The sequence below is a fragment of the Tenrec ecaudatus genome, chromosome 2 (assembly GCF_050624435.1).
Source record: "Tenrec ecaudatus isolate mTenEca1 chromosome 2, mTenEca1.hap1, whole genome shotgun sequence".
Classification (NCBI taxonomy): Eukaryota; Metazoa; Chordata; class Mammalia; order Afrosoricida; family Tenrecidae; genus Tenrec; species Tenrec ecaudatus.
The window spans coordinates 208,252,223-208,271,170 of NC_134531.1; the positions used below are offsets into that span (position 1 = coordinate 208,252,223).

Consider the following 18,948-nt stretch of genomic DNA (forward strand, 5'->3'; position numbering starts at 1 on the left):
CACCCCCTTTTCACTTTGTCAATTGGACTTATGTCTTTATTGGTCATTCAAGTGGGGCAAAAGAAATATCCTTTTAAAACTCAGGCAAACTGGGTGTTTGTCTTGGATCCTGTCAGAGGAAACAGGTTTAAAAAATTTTTGTGAAAGCCCCAAAGCCATTTGCAGAGTCCCCAGGTGGATTAAACCTCCCCAGAATGTTTTCTGACCATTAACCTGGGATGGGAGCCATCTAGCCCTCAGGCAGAATGAAAGGGAAAGTGGATTGCCCTCATCTCCCACTAGCCAGCCCAGGGAGGGGCACTCTCCATTAGACGCTTGCCTTGGGGTGTCCTTCATGGAAACTGCCATACTGGGTCACATAGTCCTGAGTCATACCCATGAGTCATGCCTGGCTGCTTGGGTCAGAAGGCTCTGGGCCAATCTCCTAAACAAGTCTGTCTAAAACAATGCACATATATACATGTCTCCACCATGGTCCAGGCCCCGCATCTGTTGCCCTGCTGTGACTATGGTGTATTGACCTGCCTCCAATCATGCTCTTGTGGCTGTTTCCTTTGTCCTCTGTGTCCTTTCAGAATCCCTGCAGCTCAGTAAACCTTTGGATGCCATTATGACCTCGTGCTAATTGTCGATCTCATCTGGATGATGTGTCTTTACCCTCCGTCCTGTATAAAACTTTATATTAGAGATTTGGGGTCTCTTTAGTGCCCTGTAAGACTTCCACCACTGTGCTCCATTGGCCCAGATGTCCCTGTGTGAGGTCCAGGCATAACTTGACTGATCTGTAGACCCTGGCTCCAACCTCTCCACATTTCTGGTTGCGCCCCAACCCCGGAAGCTCAGGGCAACCCCAACTCTTGCCTTTGTGTCCAGGGGGTGGTCAGAAGTCTGTTAGACTCGGACAGGAAAGAGGACTGGTGACATGGGGACTCGGTCTATTTCCCTCCCTTCAGCCTTCCTCCCTTCCTTCTGTCAATATGTGATCAAGAAGCTGTCTTTGGGGTACGAACAATGGAAAAGTGGGTGAAGGGTGACAGAGGATGATATAAGATATGAAAATAATAATCTATAACTTATCAAGGACTCATGAAAGAGGGAGGGTGGGGGAGGAAGGGGGGAATGAGGGACTGATATCAAGGGCTCAAGTAGAAAGAAAATGCTTTGAGAATGATGATGGCAACATGTACAAATGTGCTTGACACAATGGATGGATGTATGGATTGTGATGAGATGTAAGAGCCCCCAATAAAAGTATTTAGTAATGAAAAAAAAAGACACGGTCTTTGTGTTGGTCATAGGGCTGGGCATGAGGTAGGTAGGTAAAGGAGTGAGACTTGGGTAGGGAAACCCAAAGACAGGCTTCGGTTCTCGGGAGCAGTCAGGAGACAGACCTCCTTTTAAATGACCCAGGAATAAGCATGAGTTTCTTGTTTCCAGAAGCATGCAACAGGTTCTGGATGGTGGGAGGCCAGGCAGGGAGAGGATTTAAACTCATCGGGGATGTCCAGAGGGCACAGTTGAAGGTGAGGTGCAGCCGCCCCAGTGTAGGGGTAGGAGGCAACTGACAGAAGCCCTAAAGATCAAAAAGCCCAAGGAGGCCATGTGGCTGGTTGGGAGAGGTCACATGAGCCAATTCAAGGACACATTCCAAAGGAAGATGCTGGCGGGCAGGGAAGGTGTTTGGTGGAAGAAGCTAGAAAGGCAGGACTAGGCAACAATGGCAGGCTGAGGCCGAGGGAGGGGTCAGGGGCACTCCGGGTGCCCTAGCCCTGTGGTTTGGGGCCACTGGGGCCACCAGCAAAGCAGGGGGGAGAAATGGCAGGCCATACAAACTGGTCTTCCTATAGGATTTTATCACTGACAGCATTGTACTTCATGGTTAATCTTAAAGTGTTCTTGATGAATGAGAAGCCAGTCCTTTTTAAGACGGGGCTTTCTACTCCCATGAAACAGTTACTGTCTTGGAAACTCAAAGGGGGCCATTCTACCCCATCCTATAGGGTCGCTGTGAGTTGGCATCGCCCCGATAGCAGGGAGGTTGGACTTTGTGTTGGTGCATATTCAACCGTAGGATTGTCTGATTCAAAGTGGTCAATACCAGTCCATTTCAACTCACTGAAGCCCCGACGGTGCTGTCAGGGCAGTGCTAGAACGACTTGGACTGCCAAATAAAATATACAAGGTCGGTGGTTCAAACTCATGGGGCACTGTGTGGGGCAAAGATGAGGCTGTCTGTTCCCAAAGAAGATACACAACCTAGGGCACCCTCTATGGGGCCACTAGGCATTGGAATCCGCTCAAAGGCAATGGTAATGTTTAGGATATTGATCTTTATCCCCTGGTCATATTTTTAGCCTTTCCCCCTGAGGGGCTCATTTTCAGCATTATACCTGTCCAGGTCCTGCTACCCTTTGTCAGGTTTGCAGTGGTTAACCTCACAGACATGGGCCTCTTTACGTTCTTCCTAATCTGTCTTAGTCTAGAAGCTCTGCTGCAGCCACCACCCTGGGTGACCCTGCTGGGATGGGAACTATAATGGGACACAGCTTCCAGCATCACAGCAACATGCAAACCACCACAGGACAAGAGCGAATGTGCCAGGCGAGCGGAGTGCGGCCCATGGAATATAAAAACTCCACCAAATCCACTGCCCTCGAGTCGATGCTGATCCACAGCGACCCAGAAGCAGGGAAGACTGCACCTGTGAGTTTCTGAGACAGTACGTTTTGATGGGCGTCGAGACCTGTCTTTCTCTCCTAGAGTGGCTGGTTGTTTCAAACTGCTGACCTGGGGGTTATCAGCCCAGTAGGTTACCTCTGGAATCCTACCAGGCCTACCAGACATGGCAGCTCTCATGGTGGACATGCAGCAGGCCGCAGCCACCTCTGATCTGTCTTGAGGATGTATTCCAACATGTCACAGCCCCCCAGGACCCTGGATTCCCTACTGGCCTGCAGGCTCTGAGCCCAGAGAGGTTGAGTTCCCACAGGTAGCCAACGGAAGTATCTAGGCACTACCCTGCTCCCTCTTGTTCCCGGGACCTAGACAAAATCATGGAATGTAAGGACGTTAAGAATCAGGCTGGTGTTCCTTGGGATCCCAAGATAATCACAGACTATTCAGTGTATTATATCAGAGAACCAGAACATTGGCCTGGGGCAACCATGAAGGTATTCTGTGCTCATTGAAGACAGCTGGCTGATCATCTTTGCTGATAAGACGGAGGAACACAGCAGAGTATTGGTTGGGCTAATTGCTGCACATTGTGCCAGGAGTTCATGCTGATTCGCTCTGGGTGGCCACCTTCTGAGCTGTGACAGGTGTCCCCCTGTGTCTGAGGGTCCACCTTGATTTTCCATACCCTTCTGGCCTTTATAGGAATCATAAAGCGATGTTGGCAGCAGTGTCTCCCAAGACCTGGACCGGCATTCATCCCCCTGTGGTAATGTCAGTGTCATGGTTCACAAATTTTTGGGAGCAGGGTGGTTCCAGGTATTTCACGTGTTCCTTTCTCCAACAAGATCCTTCCCACCAGAGGTGAATGAATGACGGTGGAGAGTCTTTCAATTGCTGAATTTGTCGTACCATGGGGCCTTGTGTGTTATACAATGGAAACTACCACGCATATTGCAAAATACCAGCAAAGTCACCCAAAATACCAGCCGGGATAGGTTTCCCTGTGAAGCTTCTTGACTCAGACTGACTAGGAAGAAAGACCCGGCTGTGCTTGTGAATGAAAACTGTGTAATTCACAACACAGTATGGTCCCACTCGCTGCTTTGGGCACATCCTCAGGAGAGAGCAGTTACTAGAGGAGAGTGTGGTGCTTGGTGAGGTAGAGGACCAGCGAATGGCATTCTTGGTGAGCTGGCTGGATTAGCCCAAGAACCACAGCTATGGACTCAAATATGCAGGTGATCAGGAGGATAACACAGGATTGAGCAATGTTTTGTTCTGTTGTACAGAAGGTCACCATGAGTCAGCACTGACTGGATGTCAGCCATTGATCTAGCTCCACAGACTAGGGCCTCTGCTGCCACTGATCCCACTGTGAGACTGATAAGGCCAAGGTCGCCTCCTCAACTGCTCTCTATAAACCCCAGTCTGTCCAGTGAACCACAGTGGCTGACTAGGGTCACTGTAGAGCCAGTTATCTCATGACCCTGAAAGATCAGGGCGTTTCCCTTTCCCCTGCACAAGGACACTTGCAAATCGCCACAGGCTGGGAAGACTGATGGTCTAGGACGGTTAATTGCATGGTCCTGCCTAACAGACTAGGAATCCCTATGACGATACATGAGTTAGATTTCCCCCAGCAGGCCTGTGTAGGTTAAGTAGCACTTTTGTAGGCCATACATCTATTTCAGAACTGGGATCCCTGCAGTTGGTTAGCCATCATCATGATCCCAGTGGCTCAGAAGATTCCAATTTCTTCCTGGCTCATTATGGAAATTGCCCCCATGTTTTCCCTTTCTTTCTTTTTTGATGCCAGTGGGAATCTGTTGTCAATTTGAGAGGATTAAGAGTGAAGGGGTGGAGTTTATCCTATTAATCAGGTTGCAGCTTGATCACCTCATTTGGAGGCGCTAAGGAGATAAATAGCTTTCATGAGGTGGGATGCACACTGAGTCACTGTGAGATGAGCTTGCTGACAAGCCACATGGAGACAGGCTGATGGCAGCCAGAGCCTCGGAGCTGGAGAAGCTACGTGGAGACCCCCTACCAGTGCTGAGATGCTTACACTGCCACTGGATCCACAAGACTTCTCATCTACTGGCCTATGATCTTCCTGCATTTGACGCCATTGAATGTGTTTCTGAGTCTGAAGAGGACTTCATAGATTGGTGTCAGACATATGGGCTAATACTGAAATTATGGACTTGATCTGGACTGGATTGGGATGTTTTCGCAATATTCAACTACTCTTGTATATAAAGCTCTTTCTTATCCATGTATGAGTGTCTATGAACTTGTTTCTCTCGTAACCCAGACTAACACAATGTCCAAACAGCCGTTTTAATGTGTTGAATCTACTCGTGACCTACTGGTGGTATGCTTCACATTTGCTATTGTGCTTATTATTTCCAGCATTCGACTCTTACACTTTCCATTTCTCTCTGAAATGGCCCATCTGTTCATGCATATTGCTCATCTTTTCCACTAGTCTCTAGCATTGTCCTCTAATAACTTCAGAATGGAAGTCATATCTGAATTGGTTTCTGTTGATTTTTGCCTGCTTTCCCCTCCCCCCTGCTGTTTTTGTGTCTTATAATTTTAAATTAAAAGCCAGACATCAAGAGAAGAATAGAGCCTGAGGTAAATAGCGTTTATATTTGTAATGAACATTCCTTTTCTTCTATATAAAAGAGTTTATCTCAGTTTGGGTTTTATTGGAACAATGAGTGTTGGGCAGCTAACAGCAAGGTTGGTGGTTCACACCCACCAGTTGCTCCATGGGAAAAAGTTGAGATTATCTGCTTCCAATCAAATTTATAGGCTTGGAAATCCTATGTAGGGTCACTATGAGTTAGTATTGACTCAGTGGAAGTGAGTATTCTTCTAGCATTATCTAGTTTGCTGGAGAGCTTCTCTCGATTGAAAAAAAATCTCTTCTGGCCTATTTTACCTACTTCTGTAACTCTACTTCACAAACATGTTATATCTTTTCATCACATTGTATATGTCTCATACCATTTTACTTTATCTTCTGTACATTGCCTTTTCTAAATAATCTGAATATTTTCTTCTGTCCTATCTTCCAGTTTACTAATTATCTTTTCCCTTGTGTCTAATTTGTTGTTAAACAAGCCTTTGAATTCAGAATTTTTTTGTTTTCAAATTTTCATTTTCTTTTTTTTGTTGAGATTTTAGTTCTTGGCTGAAACTTTCCATCTCAATTTATTTTCTTAAACATATAAATCATAATTGTTTTAAAATCTATGTCTAATGTCATCAATTTCCTATTCTCTTGTGGATTTATTCCTACTGTGTGTATATATGTAGTTTTGGATCATTTGTCTGCTGTGTTCTTTGTATTTTTAATGCTTAATTCTGGACACAGTATGTGAAATTTTTAGTTTAAGGCCCTGGATAATGCTCTCTTTTTTCTGCAAGGATTTCCTTTTGTTTCCAGACAGGAAGTGGGGGCAGATCATCTTGATGAGATCTCGAATTTGAGTTGAAGCTTTTAGAAGCTAGATTTCAGTCTATGCGTGGGCTGAGCTACTTAAACTTCAGCCTTATGCCTATATCGTTCCCTCACCATTTCTAACTGAAGGTATAGCTATTTACTTATCAGAGCTTCCCTACTTAGCAGGCCGTGACTAGCTACTGTCTTCCCCGGTGTGGGATTTAAAAGCTCTGTTCAGTTTTTCAACTTCTCATCCACTGCTTAGTAATCACTTCTTTTCACTCTGGGATCTTTGTCCCTCAGTTCCTCCTTGCTTTGGTAGTATCTGAAGTCTATAAACCAGATTGTTTTTAGAAATATTGTAAACAAGTTTGTTCTTCTTAGGAGGATTGGTCTGATATGAGTTAGCCCTTCTTTATCTGTCATCAGAAACTTCTTAGGGCGCTTTCAGGATTTCTTGTCATGCTCAATATTTCTGTTGGTCTTTTGTTAGTCAGCTCTCTGATCTTCAATGACTTTCGATTTGTAGAGTCACACGTTTCTTTAATTCAGGGACATCTCTTCAATGCTGTCTTGGAATTTATCATTTCCTTTTCTTCATTTGAAGCAGCGTTCTTCTATTAATCTTGCAGTTTTCTCTGTAACGGCTAAGAGGCTAGGAGCTGTGGTGATGTAGTGGGTATGTGTGAGGCTGCTAACCATGAGGCTAGCAGTGTGATACCACCAGCCTCTCCGTGGGGGAAAGATGAAGTTTTCTACTCTCGTGAAGAGCTACAGTTGTGGAAACCCACAGAGACAGCTCTATCCTGTCTTGTAGGGTTCCCAGGAGTCAGAATGGACTTGATGGCCGAGTTTTTCTTTCTTTTTTTGGTTTCATGGTCACTCATTGCAAACATTTCTTCATGTATGTGTTGGCTGTCTAAATATCCTCTTTGGTGAACTCTCTGTTCATGCTGTTTGCTCATGTTAAAAATTGGATTATTTTTATGTTGTTACATTTTAACAACTCTGAAATTGAGATGTGTCCTCCAATCCATGTCTGTCATAGTTGAGTGTTATGTAGTACATACTCTTGTCATGTTTTCTAATTTATTGTTAGAGTTGATGTCATATTGATAGCCTGTTAACATTATCTACCCAAATCACATCTCAGCAAACAATTTGGGTAGTTCTAGTCCAATTCCATCTTACAAGGAACTGGCTCCTGGTGGTCTGATCTTCCAGAAGCACAACTGAAGCTAGTCATTCTACCTGGGGATTCTCTGGAATAGGCTGGCTACAGTCCAGATTCACAGATGAGAAGGGACCAAACCCTCTAACCTGGTTGGGATGGGGGTTTGGGTTCTGACCACGACTTTCATGAAGAGACTTTGTCAGATTTTGGGGGAGGGGAGCCCAAATTTTAGAAGACCCCCTTCCTTTTCCTAAATGGTGGTCCTAGCCAAGACTCAATGATGGATTGTAGGGAACAAGACCATGAGAATTTGGCGCAACAGTGTTGTGGTATGAATAGGAAATGAGGGAAGCCCAGTTGGATAGGCTTCGCTCAGGCAGAACGGAAAGAGTTCTGACATATTATGTCTGGTCCCTACTATTGGCTAACTATACAATCTTGTGCAATCTGCCCTCCCCTAAACCTTCATTTGCTAATTGGCAAAATAGGAATCATGAAGGCGTCTGCTGTTGAGGGCTGTGGTGGGGTTTTGATGGATCAGCACAAACTTGACACTGTGTTTGGCACACCTGGACCATTTCATCTGAGGGCATTCAGGTGAGAGACCGGGCAGCCAAGAAGAACCATTGTCTTCTCAGAGGATATAGGACAGGACAGGTAGACCAGGTGTCAGATTTCTCCAGCATGTTTGCCTTGTCCACCTGAGGTTTCCTCTTCTCAGCTGTGCTTGTAATGTCAACTTGCATGTCAGACATAGTAGAACGTACTGAGTGAACTCACAGACCAAGTGCCCAAGCTTCTCATCAGCTATATGACCATGTTACTTGTCTTCTGGAAGTGCCTTGGTTAGACCATCTACAGAATGGATTTTTTTTTTTTTGGGTGAGGATTAAAGCTAGAGGGCCCAGGTAAGCATCTGTGAATTCCGATGTGTAGCAAAATCTGTCACTCAGATTGAAACTACCCACGGGGAGAAAAGGAAATCAAAGAGGGTGTGACAAGTGGACAAGCAGAGGAAAAGATGCCCATTACCCCTGAGCTCCACTTTCGGGGCACCCTTTTTACTCTCTTCAACTCAACTGATACCATCGAGTCAATGCCGACTTACAGCGACCATACGGCACCAGATAGACCTGCCCATGAGTCTCTGGGACTGTAACTTTTAACGGACGTAGCAAACAAACACACTCACTACCGTGGAGTCATTGTGGACTCACAGCGACCCCTTAAGGATTTCCAAGACTGTTAATTGTTTATGGCAGTCGAAAGCCTAGTCTGTCTCCCACGGAGCTGCAGGTGGTTTCACACTGCCAACCGAGCGGATCACAACCCAACATGTAACCACTGCACCACCTTATACTCTCTTCCGGGGTGCCTTTATCCACCTGTGGAACCTTGGCGGTGTTGTGGTTGCGCGGTGGGCTACTAACCTGAATGTCAGAGGTTGGAAGCCACGAGCTGTTAGCACTGCAGGAGAAAGCTGGGGCTTTCTACTCCCATTAGAAATACCGCCTCGGAAACCCATGGGTTGAAATTGGCTACGTGGCAATTAGGTTGGTTGGTTGGTTTTTTAAATCCACATGAGCTCTTGGTGAGGAAGGACACACTCAGGAGATGCGATGAGACTGCCAAGTGAACTCAACGCACATGCACCGAGGTGAAGGCTGTACCGAGTCTCCGCTCCCTTTAGGCTGGTTCAGGAGGTGATCTCACTCAGGCTCTTTGCCCAGCCCCACCTGGGCGACTCTGGGCCTACGCAGATGTCAGGGCCCCTCGGACTGCAGACGGTGTCTGCGCCCAGAGCCCGCGAGCCATCAAATGAGAGGATGGCCAGGTGAGCCAAGGCACGTAGCCTCTCAGGTCGCCAAGGCAACGGGTTTTTGCCTGCCTGGACTCATCCCGCCCATGTCCTGCCGCGGGGCCTGAGACCCCTGGGGCCAAAGGGCCTTCTGCGCAGCTCCCCGGTGGAGTTGTAAGGGCCTGGGGCTTACAGGACGGGACCGCGGCCCACGGAAGTGCAGTGTACCAGGAGCCAAGGGTACCGGAGACTTGGAGGTGCGGGCCCGGAAAGACCCTGGGATTTGGGGACGCGGGGCGCAAAGCCAGCGGGGACGCGGAAGGGACGCGGGGGCGCGCCGCCGCCCCGCCCCGTGACGCATTTCCAACCGCCTGGAACCACGTCCTGGGCCGAGCGCGCGCCCGACGCCCGGGGCACGCGCCTCGTGCACGCGCAGCCGCCACGTGACCCCAGCTCTGGCCTATCGGCGGGTCCGGATTTGGGGGGCAAAGCGCGGTCCCGCGAGCAGTTGCGGCGGGAGAGCGGCGGGGCTGAGAGCGTGACTCGCCCGCTCCGGCGTTGCTCCTGCCATCGCCGCCGCCTACGCCCGCACAACCATGTCCGAGGAGAAGCCTAAGGTAAGCGGCCGGCGGGCGGGCGCGGGCCCCGCTTCCCGCGCTCTGGCCGCGGTCTCCCCTGCTGGCCTCCCGCGCCCGCTACCATCTCGGAGCTCGGGCCCCGTGTGCGGCCACTGCGGCGCCCCTCGGCCTTCCCCGGGCCTGCAGGGGACGCGGCGCCGACGGGCCTGGCGTCTCAGGCCTGCGCGGGCCGGCTATCCACTCCCCTCCCCCGCGCGGGGTGCTTCCCCTCCCCCGCCCGGCGGCGACCGTGGCGCGCCCCGCTTGACGCCCCGCCCCAGGGACGCCCCGTCCCGAACTCCGCCTCGGCCCCGGGCTCCGCCCCTCCAGGAGCTCCGCCTCAGGCCCGGGCCCCGCCCCTTCCCAGGCCCCGCCCCTTGTCGGGCTCCTCCCCGCCCGGGCTCCGCCCCCGCGGGACGCCCACCCGGGGGCCCGCCCCGTGTTTGTTCTTAGCTGTTTTTCCACGGCCGGGCTCTGCTCGCTGCACCCCTAACATTCAGCTTGCAGCCCTTTCGCCGAGCCCTTTTTGTCTGCAGTCTTAACCTCCTCCTCGCGTCTCTCTCATGCACGTGGTCCGCGGCCCTGGTGGTGTTGGCCGAGGCACCCCCGCGCGCCTCTGGCCCCTCTTTTCGGGGGTCAGCGTTCAGTTGAGGGGGCTCTGGGAAGAAGCGCCGGGACCTGAGCTGGAGACCCTCAGGGCAGAGTCAGCGGGCGCTCGGCGTTTCTGGGAGGCCTGAACTCCACTTCCACCAGCGCACGCTCCTCTTCGGGTGCGCGGCCCCGGCCCCCCGTCACAGTTCCCCGATAGGCGCCTCACCACTCAGGTGCAGAGAGCCGTTTGTTTGGGGAGCAGTCCTGTCACTTGCGCAGCTCCTCTGAAAAGGGGGGCATTTCTGAAGTGGTTGGGCTCCTTGGTTTTGTTCCAGCGGAGTGGAAGATTTGGTTAGCAGAGCGCTTTACACTCGGACTTTCTCGGAAACGAGGCTGGGCATGGCCTTGTGATTTACAGACGCGGAAGCCAGCTGGGACTCGACCGAGCATGCCACCGTGTGCCCAAGTTTCAGTCGTTTTTTTTTTTGTGAGGTGGCTTAAGCTCAGTGAAATAGCTGTGATAGATCTTTCTTCAGCGGCCTCCGGGTGGTTCTCTAAGGCCCGTTTTTAGGGGAATGCGCTTCTATGTTGGAAGTAATTGCAAGGTGATTGAGCTGCTGCGGTCCCCAGGTGCCTCCGAGCCGTGCTCCCTCCCCCGGCCTGGAGAACAGGAAGGACTGGGTGGGGAGGGAGGCACCCTGGATTACTGCCACTGTGCCTGCCATCCCTTGCTCTTGTCCCTCACATGTCCCTCCCTGCACTGGAGAGGAGAGTTTTAGAGTAGACGGTGAGTGCTCAGTGGCCGTGGTGAGGACCCTGTGCCTGGTTGGAGCCACTAGCCTGCCACGGCTCTTCTGTTGGCCTGTTTGTTTTAAAATTTGTTTTATTGAGCTGTTATTGGCACATCATAGCTTCAGTAGTTTAGTCATATTGAGAAAGGGTATGCAGCCCTCCCCACCGGCAACACTGGCACATTTTCTTCCGGTGCTGACGGGTGTTGATTTTTCCTTTCTCTTGTAAGGAGCCCTGGTGGCGCTATGGGCTAGCCGATGGACTGCTAACTGCAAGGTTGGCAGTTAAGACCGGCCAGCACTCCTCCGGAGCAACACGAGGTTCTGGGCACCTGTAAAGATTTGCGCTCTCAGAACCCTTGATACAGGGTCACTAGGAGTCGGAACTGCCTCGACATAAGTATCTGTGATCTGTGCATATGTGTTTTTACTGGTTTCATTTGAGAGTAATTTTAGAAGCCGAGATGGATTTTCTCAAGAATTTCCCCTAGATTGATTCAGCAGATTGTTTTTTTGCCCTAACGGCATGTGAGGACAACTCTGGATTTGTGTTGCAAAAAGTGCACTCTCTTGTATGTGGGTGCTACCATAGTAGCATTAATAAAAGCTGCACAGAAACCAGGTCCGAGCTCCTCTGACTGGGTAGAGGGATTAAAGGATTAGGTGTGTTCTGATGGCTCAGGACAATGCCCAGCTGTCCCTCAGGACTTGCCTCTGCAGTCCAAGGTGGCTTTTGGTGAGGTGCCCCTGCCCCCCTTTCTTTCAGGAGGGAGTGAAGACGGAGAACGACCACATCAACCTGAAGGTGGCCGGGCAGGATGGCTCTGTCGTCCAGTTCAAAATCAAGAGGCACACACCGCTGAGCAAGCTGATGAAGGCCTACTGTGAGCGACAGGTGAGGGGGGCGTACTTCTGGGACCTTGGCATAGACCCTTAAAGATTGACAGTGACTCTAGCACCCTGCCCCAGTGAGCCAGGACCCACTGGTGGACCCCTCGGAGTGTCCTTGGACAGCCATTTGGGCCCTGTGCCCTGGAAACCGGTGGTTGCCCCAGAGGCTTGACCAGACTCAAGTTCAGTTTCGCCCCCTTTCTTCTCTGCCTGGCAGGTGTTGGTGGTAGTGAGGGGTTCTCAGATGTGTTAGCTCATTAAGGGTCACAGATGGTGAGTTCTAGCTCAGCTCTTGAGTGCCCATCACGGATCACTGGAGCATGTCAGCATAGCATAGAAAAGGCAAGGCCATGCTTGATTTCTCAGAGTAAGGAGTTGGTTACCACTCTCCATGGGGGCCATTTGGACTAATTCCTATTGTGTGTGACTGTTCATGGCACTGTGAACTCATGACTTCATTTTATTAGCTCATCTCAGTCCAGTTCTGCATCCTCCAGCTCCAGTGGTCTGGGTCACTCTCTCGCTGGCTCGCTGTGTAGCACAGAGCCCGGCTCACCCGTGGCTCGCTCTGCCCCTTCCCCAGTGCCCTGCTCCTCAGAGGGGAGGCACGGCTCCACCGCTAGGTGCCAGCTGTGCACTGCTGCCTGCCTTCTTGTGCTTGGAGAGGTGAGGCGTCAGGTGCCCCTTCATGCTGTCCTCTTGGCTTTGCCATTTCTTGTCGGGGGAGTTTGGTTTCCTGAGAAACGTTCCTCCTCAGAGGCAATCCTTGTGAGCCCTCTGTGATGTTGAGAGCAGGCGGAGATGTCGTCTCATGTAACAGAAGTACCACAGTGGCTGGGACTACCTCCTCTCTGTTGAGGGGCTGAGTCAGAACTGGGGATGTCGGGGAAGGCATTCTGTCCTCCCTGGGGAGAAATCCTTGTTTGCTCCAGCTTCTCCCCTACCCCCACCCCATCATCTCCATGTGACACCTATGCTTCTGTCAGGGCCTCACCTGCTCTTTGTGTCAGAAGGGATACTTTCCACACTGATACCCCCTCATTAACACACCGGAACCCTGTCCTAGGTGGGCCTCTGTCAGCCTGTCTAGGGCTTAGGACATCACACACACATCCCACACACACACCCCACCCCCCAGCTCTGTCGTAGGCAGAAAGGCCTGCACCCTGTTTGCTAAGCAGCAGCCCTTACGGGGCAAGCACCTGCTCACCCCAGGCTGCTATGAGTTGGACTCGACAGACACCTAACACCCACAGCCGTCCCTAACCCGCTTCTCATCTTCCTGTGTGAAGGAGTAGGCTGGATGTGCAAATGCTGTGTCACATGACCCGTGGTGTACTTCCCACACCCCGCCCCCTCTGCTCCCCAGTCGTCTTGCGTGGCTGCTGTCTGTGTCATCGAGACCCCGTTAGCCTTTCTCTCTGTCCCCTGTTCTGTAAGTGTCCCCCATGGGACCAGGGACCCCCAGGCAGTGCCACTCTGGGAGTGTTTTTCCCCAGCATCCCACCTGGCGCTCCTATCCTGTCATTGTCTGTGATTGCCCAAAGTTCTTCGTTCCTTATCTTTTCTTTGAATGTTCTTTTTCTTCCATGTCTTATTTTGACAACTTTGTATTTTCTGGATGTCATTTTGTTTCTTCTTACCTTAAACTCAAAAACCAAACCCACTTCAGTTGAGTTGATTCTGACTCATGGTGACCCAGTAAGACAGTGTAGCTGTCTGTTTCTAACCCTGTAATGGGAATAGCCAGCCTCGTGTTTATTGTGAGGAGCGGCTGGTGGGTTTGAACTGCTGACCAATACATGACACATAATGGCACCAGGGCTTCCCTTCTAACGAGGTGACTGACCGATTTCCTCCCAGGATTCCTTTCTTTCTGTACTGTGGCTACTTACATATTTGAGCCTTTCCCTGATTGACCACCGGGTCTGGCTAGTAGAACATATTGAGGAACTGTGTACTAAAGCCTGGAGAGAGAGAGAGAGAGAGAGAGAGAGAGAGAGAGAGAGAGAGAGAGAGAGAGACTGCACGTAGGACTGCAGTTCTCAACCTGTGGGGCACAATTCCTTTGGGGACTTAACGACCCTTTCACAGGGGTCACCTGATTCACCACAGTAGCAAAATTTCAGTTATAAATTAGCAATGAAAATAATGTTATGGTTGGGGTCACCACCACATGAGGAACTGTATGAAAGGGCTGTGGCATTAGGAGGATTGAGAGCCACTGGCAGGGTGATCTGCCAGCGAGTGTCTCGGAGCACCGAGTTTTAGGGCTGGCTCCTTCAGACAGGCCGGGGCTCTGGCAGTGGCTGGGGCCTCGGAATGCAGCTGCAGGATAACGAGGTGTGGCTAATGCTGCCTTCCTGGTACAGCAGTTCCAAGCCCAGACCTGAATCCATGCCTCCTACAGGTGGGCCTGTGCCGCGGGAGGCACAGTTGCTAGGCCTCTCTTGGGATTAGGGTCCCGAGTTGGCGTCTGCATAGGACCTTCCAAGCAGTAGCCCAGAACCAGCTGCAGGCTGTTCCTCGGCCTCAGGTGGAGACCCCTGCTGTCTTGGGGCTCCATGTCCTGCTACGCCCACCCCTTCAGAGTCCAGGTTTCTTCAGACCACCCTATCTCCTGCTCTGTGGCTTCGAGCTCTTGACCTCGATTGCTGTCTGGCCCCTTTCCATTCTCCCTGCCCTGTCCCTTTTGCTTTGTGCTCTGTGACCCTCATTAAGCAGGGTTAGGATGGAGCAAGGATGCGAGTGTTCGCTCTGGCTTTTGTTGCAGTGAAATCGGGATGCTGTTTTCATGAAGTGCTCATGGGCCCCACAGCTGCCATTTGCTCCCTGGGATGCTGACAGGCTTGGCAGCTCCTTCTGGATGGAGCACGCCTCTGCCCTGCTGCCTTCTCCAGACCCAGGGTCTTGCTGTGGCTTTCCAGATTGGTGCAGCCTCATGAAATCCCCTGTCCCAGGCCATTAGGTCTTTGGGAATGTCTTAAATGGGAGGGAAGGATGGTGGTGCGAACAGCGTAGGAATTCTGTTCGGCTTCTGGAGGAAGCGGAAGGCAGAGTTGAGGAGGAGAGGAATTGACCATAAGGCCAGCGAAGCCTCCCCTGGGGGTCTTTGTCATCGGCTGGTTTGTGACTGAAGCAATGCTTAATTATGTAGAATTATTTACTGATAATTGTTTTTTTTCTTTTCAGGGCTTGTCTATGAGACAGATTAGATTCAGGTTTGATGGACAGCCAATAAACGAAACAGACACCCCAGCCCAGGTATGAAAGCCATCATCATACTTATGACCCCACCCCCTTTAGAAAGGCCTTGCTGGAGAATTCTTGAGGGATGCAGTCATGTAGTCAGCCAAGAGAAATTTTAATTATTGGAGTATTACCTCTGAAGGGGAGTTTCTCAGATGAGGAAAGCCCACGTTGTCAGATGTCATCCTTCTTGGAGACTGTTGCTTGTCCACTTCAGTGGCTTCCCTGGGAAGGCTGGGGAGAAGGGCGCCCCTTTGGTATTTAGACCTGCCTTTGAAGCCTGGGCCACTTTATGGCTGGCTCATTGGCTGCTCTGCCCTGTGTCCGCTAGGCTTCGATGGGGTAGAAAGGAGCACCTGTTGCCGCCCAGGGTGCTCCTCGGCCTGCGCATCAGCAGGTAGCAGCACGTGCAAACCCCTCCAAGAGGCGCTCGGTCCAGTTTTGGTGCCGCACAGCAAAGGGAAGGCAGCTTTGGACCTAGATGTAGAGGCTCAGCCTCCATGGCTGCTCAGGCCATCTGTTGCCTAACTGCGTGACCTTGGGGTTGAACCACGGAATCTCTTAGGGCTTGTTTTCTCTAGCTATGAAATGCACATCCATTTCCCTCCCTCCCTCCTGTACAGGGCTGGGGACAACGCTTGTGTAAAACCCTGAAGGGCAACATGTGAGCAGCCTTTATTTCTACCCTCATTTGGGAGAGAGGGACTCTTCCTAGCACAGAGTAGGGGCTGTGGAGGGTGGGGCAGGCTCTGGAAAGTGGGTGGGCTGGGACAGGAGGCGAAGGACAAGGCCTCCTCAGCCCTCAAGCACAGCCTGCAGAGAGCCTAGCCTCACTGCGCTCTTTACACCTGAGAAATGCACCTGCCACCAGCCATGGTCTCACTCCGGAACAGCTGACAGCTTCCTTTGTTGAGAGAATGGGGAACGATCAGGGTGGGTATTTTGGCTCCCTGCTGTGCTTGAAGAGGAGACTCGGGTGGGCCATGCTTCCATATTTCTGCTCGGTCTCTGCAGGAGAGGGCGTGGCAGAGGGGTCTATGCTGGAGCCTCCTTACTGTTGTGGGCCTGGCATGCTTGTGCTGGCTTTGAGCCTCACATGGGTGATGGAGGGTGGTCCATACAAGTGCCTTCCCTGTGTTTGTCCCAGGCCTTGTGCTCTTAAGTCATCCATTTGTCACACTGCTGTGGAATTTGATATTCAGTTTATTTTTAATGGGACCCTATTTTTCTCTGTCAGTTACTATTCATAACCTTGGAAATTATTTTGTGAGCTTCTGGGAAACTTGATGCATAAACAGGGCTTATTATAAATCTAGATTAAAAGGCGGTTCCCTGCCCCTTCCGCGTGCAGGAAAGGCTGACAGGTCCAAGGCATGGTGGGACGGAAGGCTTCCTAGCCGTGGGTAAGAGACAACTAACCAGGCTCCCTTTTTTCCTGTGTCTGGCCCGCCGACCTTGACAGCTGGAGATGGAGGATGAAGACACAATCGACGTGTTCCAGCAGCAGACGGGCGGCGAGCGGGTGGCTGGAGGCTTCTCGGGATGTGGCCTCTAGGTGCTGCACCCCATCCGTGTCACCTGTCCTTGCATTTGCGATCTAGTAGTAAACACGTGAACACGCCAACACAGAGGAGTCTGCGGAAACTCGAGGACAGTCACCAAATTACTTTTGTCTCTCTGACGTGCCTGGAGAGCAACTCAACACTATTTCTGCAGGGATTAACCTACAACTGAAATTGGGCCAATATAAATCACTATCTTTGTTTAGGTAAATGCGTTGCTAGGTTTTTGGGCTTGTTTTTGTTATTGGTTCCCCTTTCTGTAACACTTCTTTTCCAAATATGTGGCCTGCCAGTCTTGTGGGTAGAGATGTGGCCCCCTCTCCCCCACTGTTGCATCCAACTGTGTAGGTGGCTCCTATGTGCATGTTCAGTGCTTTGGGTGTTGGGTCTAGACACCTGTTTGGGAGGGTCTGGTGGGGATGGGAGAGAGAATTTCACTGGCTGCTGGTAAGCAGTATGTTACCTTTTACCCACCTGTTGAAAATTTTAGCTTTGTTCAGCATCTGGTAAAATCAAAGGGCAGATACTAGGATGCTGCTTCAAAGACAAACCAGGGGCACCGTGGGGCCCTTCCCTGGCATTTCCCCGCAGGGTTCTGGACCTAGAGTCTCCAGCACCACTGCTCAGGGCCTGTCGATCGGTGTAGCAGGCAACCACTGCAAAGCTCAATTGGCTTCTCCCCATTTATTCATGTAGGAGAAAACAAAGGCCACAATCCCCCTTTGGTCATAGTATTGTGGTCTCAGTTCCTCTGGTATTTGTTTCTGCTGAGTCATTATGGTCCCTCTATGAGAAGGCAAGATTCAGGATTGCTGACTTTGCAGTTCTGCTGTTGTGTTCAAGAGCTGCTTTGGGGTGTGGTGACGGATGAAGCCCATGGAAAGATGACTTCATGTTATTCTCACGGATTTTTGCTGTGCTGCTTTCCAAATATGTATTGAATTTATATGCATTAGTTTGGTGATTTCAGTTCTGTGAACTCTTTGGGGATCTATACCAATCACAAAATCTCATCATGCTGCCTGTCGGCCTTCAGTAAGGGTTCTTTGCTGCTTGACGGCCATTCTCTGCTCTTCGTAGTCACCTGGCGGTGTGACATGACTCCTCATCTCTGGCTTGTGTGAAATCTTGCTGAAAATGTTCTTGTTTCCTTTGCAGTTTGCTTGTGGGTAGGGGTGGGGTGTTTGTTGGCTCTGTTGTGTTTCTTCACCAATTTGTACATTATTTGTTGTCCTTTACTACTGTAAACAGTAAATATAGTTTGGTATTCTGTCTCTTGGCTTCTATTAAACACTGCATCTGAAGGCTGGAGACAACGTCTGTCACAATTCAGTATCTTACATTCAGCAAGAACTCTCAGCCACTTTGATGGGAAAGCTGTCACTGAGAGGCGACTTCCCACCAGCAGCCTGTCTGCCCGCTGGGCCAGCCAGTGCCTCCTGCCCGCTCTTCACCAAGATTCTGGCCTCATGTGAGACTGACTGTGCCTCTCCTGGTCTCTATGTCAAGAGGAAGTGGAGGGTGGGAGGCAAATCTGGGCTTTCGTCGGGGGCTTTTCGGTTTTGGGTAGGCCTTTGTCTAGTTGACATCCAGCCCACCTGTGTTGAATCAGACTCTCCCAGTCCTTAAGTGGGTACTGACTCTGGTCCTGCAGGACAGGGTAGAACTGCTCCTGTGAGTTTCCAAAACTAACTGCCTTTCTCCTGAGGAGCGGCAGCTGGTGATTTCGAACTGTTGGCTTTGGGGTTAGCAGCCCAACACACAACCACTGTGCCACCAGGGCTCCCTGTAGAAACAGAAGGGAACCGATACCCATGCAACACCATTGCATCGCTTCAGACTCCTACACGAGCAACACTGGCCATCTGAGCACACTGCCTGCCGTGGCAGCACCAGGACTGGCAGTGCTAGACCTGCTTGGTTCATGAGTAACATGAACACAGGGAAAGCTCTTGGGCAGTAAAGGACCCCAAGCTCATCCATACTGACCCTCAACTCAAACCACAAGCCTAGGGCCTCATGTTAGACCGGGTTGACTAGAGAAAACAAATCCAGAGACACTCACATATAAGAGAGCTTTATATCAAAGAGCAAGTGTACATTGAGAAAACATCCCAGTCCAGTTCAAGTCCATGAGTTCGATAT

General features: G+C 50.8%; 1 protein-coding gene and 1 non-coding gene across 2 annotated transcripts; both read left to right on the top strand.

Annotated features, from left to right (window-relative positions):
* Positions 1-127, top strand: LOC142441616 (small nucleolar RNA SNORA27). The gene has a single exon (XR_012782980.1). It is a non-coding gene; the product is annotated as a small nucleolar RNA SNORA27 (small nucleolar RNA).
* Positions 128-9,562: 9,435 nt separating this feature from the next.
* On the top strand, positions 9,563-18,070 carry SUMO3 (small ubiquitin like modifier 3). Its single transcript, XM_075542206.1, has 4 exons — positions 9,563-9,719; positions 11,868-11,996; positions 15,185-15,256; positions 16,704-18,070. The coding sequence occupies exons 1-4, from the start codon at positions 9,699-9,701 to the stop codon at positions 16,794-16,796; spliced, it is 315 nt and encodes a 104-aa protein (XP_075398321.1). The 5' UTR covers positions 9,563-9,698; the 3' UTR covers positions 16,797-18,070.
* The last annotated feature ends 878 nt before the right edge of the window (positions 18,071-18,948 follow it).

Excerpts from the sequence above, each read along its gene's own strand:
- SUMO3 (XM_075542206.1), top strand. The coding sequence starts at position 9,699 with ATGTCCGAGGAGAAGCCTAAG. Across the intron at positions 11,997-15,184 it reads AGGCCTACTGTGAGCGACAG|GGCTTGTCTATGAGACAGAT; the intron begins GTGAGGGGGGCG and ends TTTTCTTTTCAG. Across the intron at positions 15,257-16,703 it reads AAACAGACACCCCAGCCCAG|CTGGAGATGGAGGATGAAGA; the intron begins GTATGAAAGCCA and ends CGACCTTGACAG.